Consider the following 14794-nt stretch of genomic DNA (forward strand, 5'->3'; position numbering starts at 1 on the left):
TGTGATCTTTTCTTGTGTTCTAGAAATACCTGAGTCTAAAAAATGATAGAAAAGCATTGGCCCGGACATTACTACGGGATATTTTCCAGGGAGGAAGAGAAGCTGTGATAGCATTGTGGGTCAGTCTATACAGCTTACAGAAGAATCATGGGACCCCCGGCCTGCGCGCTGTACTGGAGGAACTACATGTGAGAGGTAACATTGTGTATGTGATGTGTCCGTCATACAGGTAACATTGTGTATGTGATGTGTCCGTCATACGGGTAACATTGTGTATGTGATGTGTCCGTCATACGGGTAACATTGTGTATGCGATGTGTCCGTCATACGGGTAACATTGTGTATGCGATGTGTCCGTCATACGGGTAACATTGTGTATGCGATGTGTCCGTCATACGGGTAACATTGTGTATGCGATGTGTCCGTCATACGGGTAACATTGTGTATGCGATGTGTCCGTCATACGGGTAACATTGTGTATGCGATGTGTCCGTCATACGGGTAACATTGTGTATGCGATGTGTCCGTCATACGGGTAACATTGTGTATGCGATGTGTCCGTCATACGGGTAACATTGTGTATGCGATGTGTCCGTCATACGGGTAACATTGTGTATGCGATGTGTCCGTCATACGGGTAACATTGTGTATGCGATGTGTCCGTCATACGGGTAACATTGTGTATGCGATGTGTCCGTCATACGGGTAACATTGTGTATGCGATGTGTCCGTCATACGGGTAACATTGTGTATGCGATGTGTCCGTCATACGGGTAACATTGTGTATGCGATGTGTCCGTCATACGGGTAACATTGTGTATGCGATGTGTCCGTCATACGGGTAACATTGTGTATGCGATGTGTCCGTCATACGGGTAACATTGTGTATGCGATGTGTCCGTCATACGGGTAACATTGTGTATGCGATGTGTCCGTCATACGGGTAACATTGTGTATGCGATGTGTCCGTCATACGGGTAACATTGTGTATGCGATGTGTCCGTCATACGGGTAACATTGTGTATGCGATGTGTCCGTCATACGGGTAACATTGTGTATGCGATGTGTCCGTCATACGGGTAACATTGTGTATGCGATGTGTCCGTCATACGGGTAACATTGTGTATGCGATGTGTCCGTCATACGGGTAACATTGTGTATGCGATGTGTCCGTCATACGGGTAACATTGTGTATGCGATGTGTCCGTCATACGGGTAACATTGTGTATGCGATGTGTCCGTCATACGGGTAACATTGTGTATGCGATGTGTCCGTCATACGGGTAACATTGTGTATGCAATGTGTCCGTCATACGGGTAACATTGTGTATGTGATGTGTCCGTCATACGGGTAACATTGTGTATGCGATGTGTCCGTCATACGGGTAACATTGTGTATGTGATGTGTCCGTCATACGGGTAACATTGTGTATGCGATGTGTCCGTCATACGGGTAACATTGTGTATGCGATGTGTCCATCATACGGGTAACATTGTGTATGTGATGTGTCCGCCATATAATGGAGGTTTCCATAACTTCCATTGCCCACAATAATAGCGATCTCTCTCCAGCAGTGAATACACATAGAGGCTCCTGCTAGGACTGGAGAAGGAGATCACATTGTAGATATTACATTCTTCTCATCAGAGATTATCAGATCATTGTCACTTACAGGCCACAGAGGAAACTACCAACAATTCTGATGATATTTATGATCAATGCTGTAGGTGATGACAGTGTGGGAAAGAGAACACAATGGGAAATGGGACAATCCTGCTTCTGGGGTGGTATTTTGTTCTGCGCTGTGGTATTTGGTACCTCTGGGGTGGTATTTTGTTCTGCGCTGTGGTATTTGGTACCTGTGGGGTGGTATTTTGTTCTGCGCTGTGGTATTTGGTACCTCTGGGGTGGTATTTTGTGCTGTGCTGTGGTATTTGGTACCTCTGGGGTGGTATTTTGTGCTGCACTGTGGTATTTGGTACCTCTGGGGTGGTATTTTGTGCTGCATTGTGGTATTTGGTACCTCTGGGGTGGTATTTTGTTCTTCGCTGTGGTATTTGGTACCTCTGGGGTGGTATTTTTTGCTGCACTGTGGTATTTGGTACCTCTGGGGTGGTATTTTGTTCTTTGCTGTGGTATTTGGTACCTCTGGGGTGGTATTTTGTGCTGTGCTGTGGTATTTGGTATCTCTGGGGTGGTATTTTGTGCTGCACTGTGGTATTTGGTACCTCTGGGGTGGTATTTTGTTCTTCGCTGTGGTATTTGGTACCTCTGGGGCGGTATTTTTTGCTGCACTGTGGTATTTGGTATCTCTGGGGTGGTATTTTGTTCTTCGCTGTGGTATTTGGTACCTCTGGGGCGGTATTTTTTGCTGCACTGTGGTATTTGGTACCTCTGGGGCGGTATTTTTTTGCTGCACTGTGGTATTTGGTACCTCTGGGGTGGTAATTTTTGCTGCACTGTGGTATTTGGTACCTCTGGGGTGGTATTTTGTGCTGCACTGTGGTATTTGGTACCTCTGGGGTGGTAATTTTTGCTGCACTGTGGTATTTGGTACCTCTGGGGTGGTATTTTGTGCTGCACTGTGGTATTTGGTACCTCTGGGGTGGTATTTTGTGCTGCACTGTGGTATTTGGTACCTCTGGGGCGGTATTTTGTGCTGCGCTGTGGTATTTGGTATCTCTGTGGTGGTATTTTGTTCTTCGCTGTGGTATTTGCCACCTCTGTGGTGGTATTTTGTACCTCTGGGGTGGTATTTTTTGCTGCACTGTGGTATTTGGTACCTCTGGGGCGGTATTTTGTGCTGCGCTGTGGTATTTGGTACCTCTGGGGTGGTATTTTGTTCTACACTGTGGTATTTGGTACCTCTGGGGTGGTATTTTGTGCTGCACTGTGGTATTTGGTACCTCTGGGGCGGTATTTTGTGCTGCGCTGTGGTATTTGGTACCTCTGGGGTGGTATTTTGTTCTACACTGTGGTATTTGGTACCTCTGGGGCGGTATTTTGTGCTGTGCTATTTGGTACCTCTGGGGTGGTATTTTGTTCTACACTGTGGTATTTGGTACCTCTGGGGTGGTATTTTGTTCTACACAGTGGTATTTGGTACCTCTGGGGTGGTATTTTGTTCTACACTGTGGTATTTGGTACCTCTGGGGTGGTATTTTTTGCTGCACTGTGGTATTTGGTAAATCTGGGGTGGTATTTTGTGCTGCACTGTGGTATTTGGTACCTCTGGGGCGGTATTTTGTGCTGCACTGTGGTATTTGGTACCTGTGGGGTGGTATTTTGTGCTGCACTGTGGTATACGTTTCACTCTATCCATGCTAATTACCTTTAGGGCAGGAAACACAGCTGTCCATCCACTGCATGCATATTGTTAGGCCATACAAACTAACAATAATACATCACAGGGGAGAATAACTGTCCCTTAACGACGGGTGAGAAGTACCCCTTTAACAACACCTGAAGTAATAGTAGGTTCCTGGCTGCCTGGTCCTTAAATCAGATGGACGTACTATTATGCCGGCCTGACTGACAGCTAACACCCACTCCATTAACCCCTGGTCTGAGCTGAGCTCTGATCAAAGGTTTTGACCCATTGGATGGCATGGATAAACATGACCGTCGCATCCAAGTGGTTCTGTCATGTTAATGTCCACCATTGCACCCCCCGCGGCACAATTGTGGGTGCCATTACACATTTTCTGCAGTCTGGTTAATCCTTCCGCTGAATGGAGGAAGTCAGCCTATATGTCTGCTTAGGTTGACGTCCTCTATACATTGCAGTACACGTGTATTACAGTGTATAGTACTGAACCTTAGTGACCGGCCTGTTTTGGACCTTAATGACCAAGCCAAATTTTGGAAATTTGCCCTGTGACTTTATCAGTAAATAATTCTGTAACAGTATTAGGCCTCCAAATGATTCTGATAGAGATGAGTGAACGCTGTTCGATCGAATAGGTATTCGATCGAATATCAGGCCGTTTGAGATATTCGATTCCAATCGAATACCACGCCGCAAACGCAGTAAAAATTCGTATCCCCTCCCACCTTCCCTGGCGCTTTTTTTGCACCAATAACTGCGCACGGGAAGTGGGACAGGAACTACAACAATGGAGGCAGTTAATAAAATTGAAAAACCCATTGGCTGCTGAAAACATGTGATCTCCCATTTATAAGAATGGCCGCCACCCTATTCGCCATTTTTGCGGTCAGAGATAGGGAGAGAAACATATCTGCTGAGGGCTAGATAGCGATTAGCTTCAGATAGGCAGGGAAGAAGTAAAGAAGAAAACCAACAGCTTTTCTCAGAGCTATACACTGTAGGGACATCAGTCCAGCTTTCCCCGGACGGTGGAAAACAGGGATACAGAAAAGTTACAACTTCATATATAGCGGAGAAACAGCTTTCATTTTTGGCTATCCACACACAGAATAGCCGGAATCCACAGCAGTGACTAGTTCATATAGATCTGAAAAAAGCCTTGAATTTTGGGGTTTCTTGAAAAATAGCAGCAATCCACTGCATTTACAAGTTCATATAGAGCTGGAAAACAGCTTTTCTTTGTGGTGTATAGACCATCAAAAAGGGAATTACTATACATCCAAAATGCGCAAGGGGACGGGGGAGTGGAAATGCAGATGTGGAGCAAGGTTTGCGCTCAACCAACAGCGTCTACTGCGCCTACATCTCTGCGGCAGCAAGCGTTGCGCTTCCCCACAGTCCCTGGCTTGATGACCACATTGAGTAGGCTGCAGGGTACAAACCTAAGTAGGCCCGAGCACCAGGAAGAGATGTTACAATGGCTGGCGGACAATGCTTCCAGCACATTCTCCACCAGCCAGTCAGCCTCTACCTCAACTCCTCCTCCTACCCAAAAGTCTGGTCCTCCTTCCTCACAACATGCCCAATCTTCCCAGCAACCTAATTCCACCTTTCCCACCCCCCAGGAGCTGTTTTCGGCTCCATTCACTGTCCCACCACGTCCTGAATCACCAGAGGTAACAGATGAGTTCCCTGATGCACAAACACTGGAGCATCCCTTATCTCCGGTTGTTGTTGACCAGCAATTGTCCCTCAGTGACGACGATGACGAGACACAGTTGCCATCAGGGCAGCCTGTTGCCGTCGTCGTTGCGCAAGAGGAGGAAGAGGAGGTGGTGGACGATGAGGCCACTGACCTGACCTGGAATAGGGCTGATGTCAACCGGGGAGAGCAGTGTAGATGTGGAGGGAAGTGCAGCACCAAAGAGGGTGGCTAGAGGCAGAGACATGTCCAGAGGCAGAGGACAGCTGCTTCACCGACGCCAGGCCACAGCCAGCAGGGCCCAAAATGTTCCCTCTTGTACCCAGCCTACAGGGCCAAAAGCACTGTATTTTAAAGGCTCTACTCACTCCAAGGGCCAAAAACATTGCTTTTTAAAGGCTCTACTCATGCCAAGGGCCAAAAGCACTGTATTTTAAAGGCTCTACTCACGCCAAGGGCCAAAAGCACTGTATTTTAAAGGCTCTACTCACGCCAAGGGCCAAAAGCACTGTATTTTAAAGGCTCTACTCATGCCAAGGGCCAAAAACACTGCTGGTGCAAGGCTCTACTCACTCCAAGGGCCAAAAACACTGCTGTTTAAAGGCTCTACTCATGCCAAGGGCCAAAAACTAAATCTCTGCTGTTTAAAGGCTCAACTCACCCAAAGAACCAACAAATCTCTGCTGGTGCAAGGCTGAACATCGAAACGAATAACGAACATCAAATAATGTACTGTTCGCTCGTCTCTACTAATTAGCCTTCTCTGTGTACCGGAAGTGTCTGTGATCACAGTTTGCTATTGTCTATGTGTATGAGAGGAGAGAGGCGGCTGCTGCTGATGACTCATCTCTCTGCTCTCATACACAGAGTAGACTGATCGCAGACACTTCCGGAGTGCATGGAGAAGGCTCATTAGCATATGAATAAAAATGGACTTATTCAAAAACTATTGAGGCGAGCTACATACAAAAGGTATGTGTAAAATAGCCTTTCTAAAGCCTATGCAAGTATGTGCTTAGCTAAAAATGACTTTTTCTTATGATAGAGCCCTTTTAACTAGAGATGAGCGAACAGTGAAATATTCGATATTCATTTTGAATAGCCTCTCAATATTCGACTATTCGATCGAACCCCATTATAGTCTATGAGGGAAAATGCTTGGTTTCAGGGGATCCCACCATTCGACACAGGAGGGTCACCAAGTCCACTATCACACCTCAGGAAATGATGCAACACCTCTGCAATGCAACTGGGACAGCAGGGGAAGCATGTCTGGGGGCATCTAACAAGCCCAAGTCACTGTTTTACCCCAACATCACAGCCTAACAACTACACACTTTCCACACTCATAAAAACCTCTATCAAAGTGGGAAAATACCTGGAAACCTTCTTTCTTCCCCAAATGGATGGACAGAAACCCAAATTTAAGCTAAAGAAACATTAACAACCACCCCTTTAAATCACGTTACCCATGACAACTACAGATGGAATAGGCAATGGGAAATCCAACAGTCCCCACCCTGAACTGTCATTGTGGATGTGTGTGATGTGGTAAGACCTTCCAAAATTCACTTTTCTGGCCCTTAACGTGAGCCCTTCCAAATTAAATTACAGGCCCTTAAACTGAGCTACCAGCAGAGATTGAGGCCCTTCAGGTGACTTCAGCCTCTACCTGCAGAGTTTTAGGCCCTTGGAGTGAGTAGAGCCTTGCACAAGCAGAGTGTTAGCCCCTTAAAAATTCTTAGCCCCTAAAACGGTTCCAGAACCATCACTCTCATTGTGTTGGATTGATGCAGTGGATTGGACTGAGGACCCAGGCATTGACCTTGATTTTGATTGGGAAATTGATAACATTTTGGCATCAAGTCCTGGGGGTAACTTTTATTTAGAAGGTCGCAAAGGTGGAGAATTGGCTAAAACCACTACTACCGGTAATGGTCCTCTAATATGGGACTCTACATTACCTCTACAGGGTTCTGATCAGGTGTTAATAGTCCAAACAACATGCTCCAGTACTTCAGATGTAGATCAGAAACCACTTTCCCTTCCGACACCAGATTTACCAAAGCTTCACCATCATCATCCTGCTGAGATGGAGCCACTAAAGGAAACCTTGCCTTCAAAGGCATGTCCTGGAGCTGCGACTGAGCCATATCTAAACACAGTGTCATTTGGAACTGAACAAAATTCACCAGCAGTGTTTTTGGCCCTTGGAGTGAGTAGAGCCTTTAAAATGCAGTGCTTTTGGCCCTTGGAGTGAGTAGAGCCTTTAAAAAGCAGTGTTTTTAGCCCTTGGAGTGAGTAGAGCCTTTAAACAGCAGTGTTTTTGGCCCTTGGAGTGAGTAGAGCCTCTAACCAGCAGAGTTGGGGAGAATCAGGGTGGATTGAAACTCTAACCAGCAGAATTGGGGAGAATCAGGGTTGATTGAGACTCTAACCAGCAGAATTGGGGAGAATCAGGGTTGATTGAGACTCTAACCAGCAGAGTTGGGGGAAATCAGGGTGGATTGATCCTAGTAGGAGCACAATTGGAGTATGAGGAGGAGGAGGAATTGGAGAGGGTGAGCACACACGTAAAACTTCATGTCAGGGTGCTTGACACCGGCGGATATGAAAATGATGGGTCTATCCAGTGGCTGTTCATTTTTATCAGCGTCAGCCGGTCAGCACTGTCAGCGGGCTGTGCTTATCCGTAATTATGCCACCGCTGAAGACCCTTTCTGAAAGCACGCTGGCGGCAGGGCAGGAAAGGACCCCCAAGGCGTAGCCACAAATCCAACTTGGAGACCCAATAAGTATATGCCGCAGAGGGATCGGAGAGGACAGGGCTGGTGTCGGCCAGGTACTCCCGCAACATGCACCTATACTTATCCCTCCTGGTGACACTAGGCCCCTCAGTGGTGGTACTTGGGCCACGGGGTGCCATTAACGTGTCCCAGACCTTGGAGAGTGTGCCCCTGCCGGGTGTGGACCGGATGACAGTTTGTCGCCTGTTGGAGGAACTCTCCTGTGTGCCGCCAACGACAGTCGATGGAAACATCTCCAATAACACTATCACCGCACCACCATCTGTACAGTCTCCACCTCTCCTTCTGTCTCTACCCCCCCACCCTCATAGATTGTAAGCCCTCGCGGGCAGGGCCCTCTACCCCACTGTGCCAGTCGGTCACTGTTAGTATTATATCTACCTGTATATTTTGTGCATTGTATGTAAACCCTCAAACGTAAAGCACTGTGGAATTAATGGTGCTATATAAATAAACAATAATAACAATAATCATCTCCATCATATTCTGCACCAGTTGCTTGTGGCAATCACTCATGCGACTGGCCCTCCCCTCTACCAGAATAAAATTGCAAACATTATTTTTATACCGGGGGTCGAGGATTGCAAAAATCCAGTAGTCGTTGCTCTCCAGGATTTTGACAATGCGTTTGTCAGTTGCAAAGCACTCCAACATGTATTCAGCCATGTGTGCCAGAGTGTTACTTGGCGTCACTTGGCTGCCCCCACCGGAATGCTCACTCTCCATTTCCTCTTCTTCCTCCATTTCGCCCCAACCGCGCTGCAGCAATGGGACACAATGAACTTCCCCGCTAGCCTCATGTGTGACAATGAGATCTGCCACTTCGTCATCCTCCTCCCCCCTCTATATACTCTGTGAAGTGGACAGGAGTGTGCCATGACTATCCTGCTGGGATGTTTCAGCTCCTATGCCCGATTCCTCAGCGTCCAATGATTTATACCTGATGGCAATGAGGGATTCTCGCATCACACACGGGAGCGGGATTGTGACACTCACGAGTGCGTCAACACATCACAGTTGACCCTCATGGTTGACTCCTCAAAGACACGCAAGATCTCGCATAAGTCTGCCATCCATGGCCACTCATGGTGCAGAAATTTGGGAGCTGACTCTGATGAACCTTTGGGTTTTGGAGATGGTACTCCATCAAGGGTCTCTGCTGCTCATACACTCTGCTTAACATGTGGTACGTAGAGTTCCAGCATGTGGGGACGTCGCCCATCATCCGGTGTTCTGGCAGATGGTGGTGTTGCTGGAGGCTTTGGAGGCTAGCAGCAGTTACTCTGGACTTGCGAAAGTGGGCGCACAAGCGTTTTAAAGAAATGTTGCACCACTAAATTGAACACGTGGGCCAGGCATGGAACGTGTCGAAGGTTGGCAAGCTCCAGAGCCGCTACCAGGTTGCGACCATTATCACACACGACCATGCCTAGGCCCAGGTGCAGCGGCGAAATCCATGTTGCCGTCTCATCGAGGATGGCATCACTCACCTCGGAGGCAGTGCGCTGTCTGTCCCCCAAGTTGATGAGCCTCAGCACCGCTTGCTGACGTCTCCCCACGCCAGTGCTGCAGCGTTTCCATCTGGTAGCTGGGTGTCGATGTGATGGCGGAGGAGGTGGAGGAGGAGGGTGGTGGTTCAGAGCCCCTGCCAGGAATATTGGTCGGAGAAATGAGGTAGACCGCCCCAGATTGTGACCCGCTCCCAGCCTCAACTACATTCACCCAGTGTGCCGTCAGTGAAATGTAGCGTCCCTGTCCGCATGCACTTGTCCACGCGTTGGTGGTCAAGTGGACCTTTGTGCAAATTGCGGAACTGAGGGCCCGCCTGATGTTGTGTGACACGTGCTGGTGCAAGGCAGGGACGGCACAGCGGGAGAAGTAGTGGCAGCTAGGGACGGCATAGCAAAGTGCCGCACTTGCCATCAGGTCACGGAAGGCCTGAGTTTTCACAAGCCAGAACGGCAACATCTCCTGGGCCAGGAGTTTGGAAATGTGTGCATTTAAGGCTTGTGCATGGGGGTGGGTAACACTGTATTTTTGCCTGCGCTCAAAAGTCTGGGAGATGTTGGGTTGCTGTGAAGAGGCGCATGATGGTACAGGAGAATGAGCTAAGGCAGGAGAAGGAGCTGAGTCAGGAAAAGGGGAGGATGAGGGAGAAGTCTCCAAAGTGGTGGAGGCAGATGTGGAGGTTTCCTGGCTGCTGGTCTGGACTGCAGCGCCAGCACTGGCAACAGTGGGAGAGACAGTGGCGGCAATGCCGGACGACGATTGTCCTGCGTTTGCTCTCTGCCACTGAGCCCAGTGCTTGCCTTCCAAATGATGGCATAGGGCAGTGGCTGTGAGGTTGCTCTTTTCAGAGCCCCTACTCAGTTTCGAGTTGCAGAGTGTGCAAACCACTGTATATTTGTCCGCCGCACATATATGAAAAAAATACCACACCACTGAAGACCATGGCCTAGATGTGGGAGTTTTTCTAGGCTGGCTACAAGAGGGAACATTTTGGGCCCTGCTGGCTGTGGCCTGGCTTCGGTGAAGCAGCTGTCCTCTGCCTCTGGACATGCCTCTGCCTCTAGCCACCCTCTTTGGTGCTGCACTTCCCTCCACATCTCCACTGCTCTCCCCGCTTGACATCCGCCCTGTCCAGGTCGGGTCAGTGACTTCATCGTCCACCACCTCCTCTTCCAATTCCTCTGATGGCTCCTCCTCCTCTTGTGCAACGACGATGGCAACAGGCTGCCCTGATGGCAACTGTGTCTCATCATCGTCGTCACTGAGGGACGATTGCTGCTCAACAACAATAACAGGAGATAACGGATGCTCCAGTGTTTGGGCATCAGGACACAGCAACTCATCTGTTACCTCTGGTGATTCAGGATGTGGTGGGACAGAGAGAGAGACAGTGAATGAAGCCGAAAACAGCTCCTGGGAGGTGGGATTAGGTTGCTGGGAAGATTGGGCATGTTGTGAGGAAGGAGGACAAGACTGTTGGGTAGGAGTTGAGGTAGAGGCTGACTGGCTGGTGGAGAATGTGCTGGAAGTATTGTCCGCCAGCAATTGTAACACCTCTTCGTGGTGCTCGGGCCTACTTAGGTTTGTACCCTGCAGCCCACTCAATGTGGCCATCAAGCCAAGGACTGTGGGGAAGCGCAATGTTTGCTGCCGCAGAGCTGTAGGCGCAGTAGACGCTGTTGGTTGAGCGCAACCTTGCTCCACATCTGCATTTCCACGCCCCTGTCCTCGTCCCCTTGCGCTAGCCTTACGCATTTTTTTTTTTTTAGCAATAACTACCTGCTGTGGATTCCTGCTATATTTTTCTGGGGGGACCCAAGAGAAAAGCTGGTTGTCACGTATAATGCAAGAACTGCCTGCTGTGGATTCCTGCTATGTTTTTTGGGGGGGACCCCAGAGAAAAGCTGGTTGTCACGTATATGGCAAGAACTGCCGGTACTATTCCGTTATCGGGCCAGCAGCAGCGCATTTCAGCACCAGCTTTCGGGACAGCAGTTCAGTTCAGCAGCGGGAATTACAATGACATCCGAGGACTGCTGGCCCGATGCTTGTGCCCAGTAGCCAGTACATCAATGACCCCCCCTCCATCTCCTCCTCCTTCCAGTGCTGCCCCCCAGCTCTCCTTACATCTACCCCGTACCCTCTCCCCGCCACATGACTAAGCCGATGCTGGCCCGATGATAGAGGCCGTGCTTGTGTGTAGTAGGCAGTACATCGATCGATGCCCTCATCCTCCTCTTCCTTCCAGTGCTGCCCCCCAGCTCTTCTTACATCTGCCCCGTACCCTCTCCCTGTAATAGGCCTCACCGTAAATCTTGAGCAATGAATGCTACTAGATAGCCGCCGGACGCTGCAGAAAGTTTGTCCCTCCGGCTCGCTGTAGCTCACCGTTCCTATAGTCGGCGTGTTTCTTGTCAGGGCCTGGATTGAGCCCCGGTGTCTTTCCTTTCGGTCTCGGTACTAGCGCTGAGGTGAGGCCTAGTCGTGTGGCGGGGAGAGGGTACGGGGAAGATGTAAGGAGAGCTGGGGGGCAGCACTGGCAGGAGGAGAAGGATGGGGGAGGGGGGTCATCGATGTACTGGTTACTGGGCACAAGCATCGGGCCAGCAGTCCTCGGATGTCATTGTAATTCCCGCTGCTGAACTGCTGTCCCGAAAGCTGCTGCTGAACTGCGCTGCTGCTGGCCCGATAACGGAATAGTACCGAACTGCCTGTTCTGTATCCCAGTTTTCCACCGTCCGTGGAAAGCTCCACTCCACTCCTCTCCCTGCAGTGTATAGCTCTGAGAAGAGCTGTTGTTGTTCTTCTTCGGTTTTATCCCTGCTTACTAGAAGCTAATGCCCATCTAGCCCTCAGCTGCTATGTCTCTCTCTCTGTCTGCCACAGGGCCCTAATGTCCCGGGCCCTGTGGCAGCTGCTACCACGGTAGTTACGCCACTGCTCACAATCTACATTAAAAATTTTTTTTAAAAAAATGTACTTCTTTTAAGCACATGAAAAATGGTCCTGACAGAGACAGGGGTGTGTAATGAAGGAGTCACCTGTGTCTGGATGGTGGACAATGAAACTATGGGAGCTGCTCATGCTTGTGTATGACTAGGTTCACACCTGTGCCTCATCTACGTTCAAGGTTTCAGTCCCAAAATCTGCTTAAGAAATGCAGAGAGAAAAGTCCAGTCCTTCCAACAGGACTTTTCTCTCCACATTTTTCCACCCTTTTCGGGCGGAAACCCAGTGGACCCCATTATCATTTCTGGGGGCTGCAGGTAACACTCTTCTAAGTGGATTATGTTTCAGTTCAGGGGGTCCCCAAAAGAACCCCCATATGGAAACCTTCACGCAGGTGTTAACATAGCGTATCAAGCGATCTTTTCTACTGGTGGTCTGTCTGGGCCGCCTGGAGTCTGTTCACCATGTGTCCCCTCACATAACCACTGCCCCAACATCTCCTAAAATGTGAGAATGACCTAGATGGTGGAAATACATCAAAATAACCGTCCTGCTTCTCTCAGTCCAATCATGCTGCCCCCCCTCCCTTTCAAACTCTGTCAACTTGGCACAATGTCATTGAGTGCGTCATAGAGACATGTCTAGCACTAAATGTTCTCATAACCAAGAGGTACACTACCCAAAAGCAGCCTCTGAGAGGGCAGCAGGGGGAGCACTTTGGCCAGACCTGTAATCATTTACATATCTGCCTGAGACAGAACTCCATGCTGGAATTTGCAGCAATCTGACCTATCAGTGTGATATTTTATACCAGTGAGTGTATGCTGTTAGTGTATAAGTGAATGTCTGCTCCATATGATACACGATTAGAGATATCAGCCGGACCAGTGACCGCCATCTGTATACTGTGCTCTATAGGAGACTAGCATCTGCCCGCAACTTCGTCTGCGGATTGGTGTTGGCGCTGAGCCGCGTATAGTTGGTGCTGTTTGTATGATCCGCGGTGTGAGCCCCTGCGCCGTCCCCGTGTGCGCCTCCATCCCTCCTTCCACCCCATGGTCCCCCTACGTACAGCTCACCCCTAGCCAGCCCTCTTACCCCTCCCTTGCCCCAGTCCCCCCTCGCCCATGGCCCCTCACTTACCTGCACCCCCTGCCCCTTGGGTGTAGTGTACTGAGGTGTATGTACATCTGTGCATATGAATATGGGGGGCAACCCCCTGCATCCCCCTCCCGTGGCACCCCCCCTACGTGCCCCCCCCATCTGTGCGCACCTCCCTCACACCCTCCATTCCCCCCCCCCCCTGGCCAAAACCTAGGTTGAACAGCAGGTTTACCTGGCGTACTGACAGAAAGCGCAGAGCATGTCTGCACACACGCTGCCTGTTCGGTCCGGGCCCAACGTTCTATTCCTGTCTGTGTGGCGAAGCTTCGTGCAGGCGTGGAGGTTGAGACCGCCGATACCCTGTGCGTCTCCACAGACATGCGGCCTGTTCACTCCGGCACCAATGTCCTATGCCAGTCCATGTGCCGCCGCTTCCTCCAGCTGCAGAGGAACATCAGCCGGCATGTGCGCTCCTTCCCCAGCCCTCTGTTGTATCGGCCGCACAGTATGCGGGGACGTGCGGCTCTCCGCTGCTGGTGTACAATGGCCACGCCCAAATTTCGCCGCCAACGTATGGTACCGCCGCGCTGCCTCCATAGGCTACCCATACCCTGCCATGCACCAATAGGAGGTGCGTTGAATAACCTGCGCTAGCGTGATGCCAGGTTATGCAGCGGAGCCGGAGCAAACTTTTGATGGTTGCAGTGGCGATTTGGGGTGAGTGAGCCACATTTAGAGTAGCCTATTGTTCCTTCCTGACCAATATTTAGGTGTGTGTGAAAATGCTGGAAAATCCATTCAGCCGTTTGGCTGTGATTGAGGAACAAACATCCAAAAACAGAAACCCACAATCATCCAAACACACACACTTTCCCCTTTATAATATTAGTGGGATTAGTAGGATAGGACGTCATGTCCTGATGCTCCAGGTCACTACAGAGTCAGGTCCTGTATATCCAGCACTAATAATGTCTTTACACTACAAGACTGGTCACATCTGTCATTTCTTATTAGGTGACAGTCTGGTGGTGGAAATCCTACTGGATAAAGAAGGACACCGACTGCACCCAGACCTGGAAGGTAAGTGTGTATTATATAACCGTATTATTATATTAACCCCTTCCTGCTCTGCCATGTACTACTATCCCATGTTGAGCGTATAGTTACTGATCAGTGCTGTAATAGTACGGCACCTTCATTACACAGACGGGACCTGGGACTTGGCGCTAGAGTCAGAAAATAATCCGTCTCTGGCAGCTTAACCCCTCAGATTCTGTGATCAATAGCGAGGAAGCTTCAGTGCAATGTACTGCAATACAATGTATCACCAATGTGTCATGTCCGCACTATCCAAATATACCCTGCGGGTCATTCCGTGTCAAGTGAACCAATGA

General features: G+C 49.5%; 1 protein-coding gene across 1 annotated transcript in view; it reads left to right on the top strand.

Moving 5' to 3' along the window:
• LOC142214651 (NACHT, LRR and PYD domains-containing protein 3-like) overlaps positions 1-14794 on the top strand; it is a 260153-nt gene that overhangs the window by 36845 nt on the left and 208514 nt on the right. The window contains exons 6-7 of the mRNA XM_075283591.1: positions 24-195; positions 14415-14480. Coding sequence (XP_075139692.1) covers positions 24-195; positions 14415-14480 — 238 coding nt within the window. The remainder of the gene's footprint in view (positions 1-23; positions 196-14414; positions 14481-14794) is intronic.

The sequence above is a fragment of the Leptodactylus fuscus genome, chromosome 7 (assembly GCF_031893055.1).
Source record: "Leptodactylus fuscus isolate aLepFus1 chromosome 7, aLepFus1.hap2, whole genome shotgun sequence".
Lineage (NCBI taxonomy): Eukaryota > Metazoa > Chordata > Amphibia > Anura > Leptodactylidae > Leptodactylus > Leptodactylus fuscus.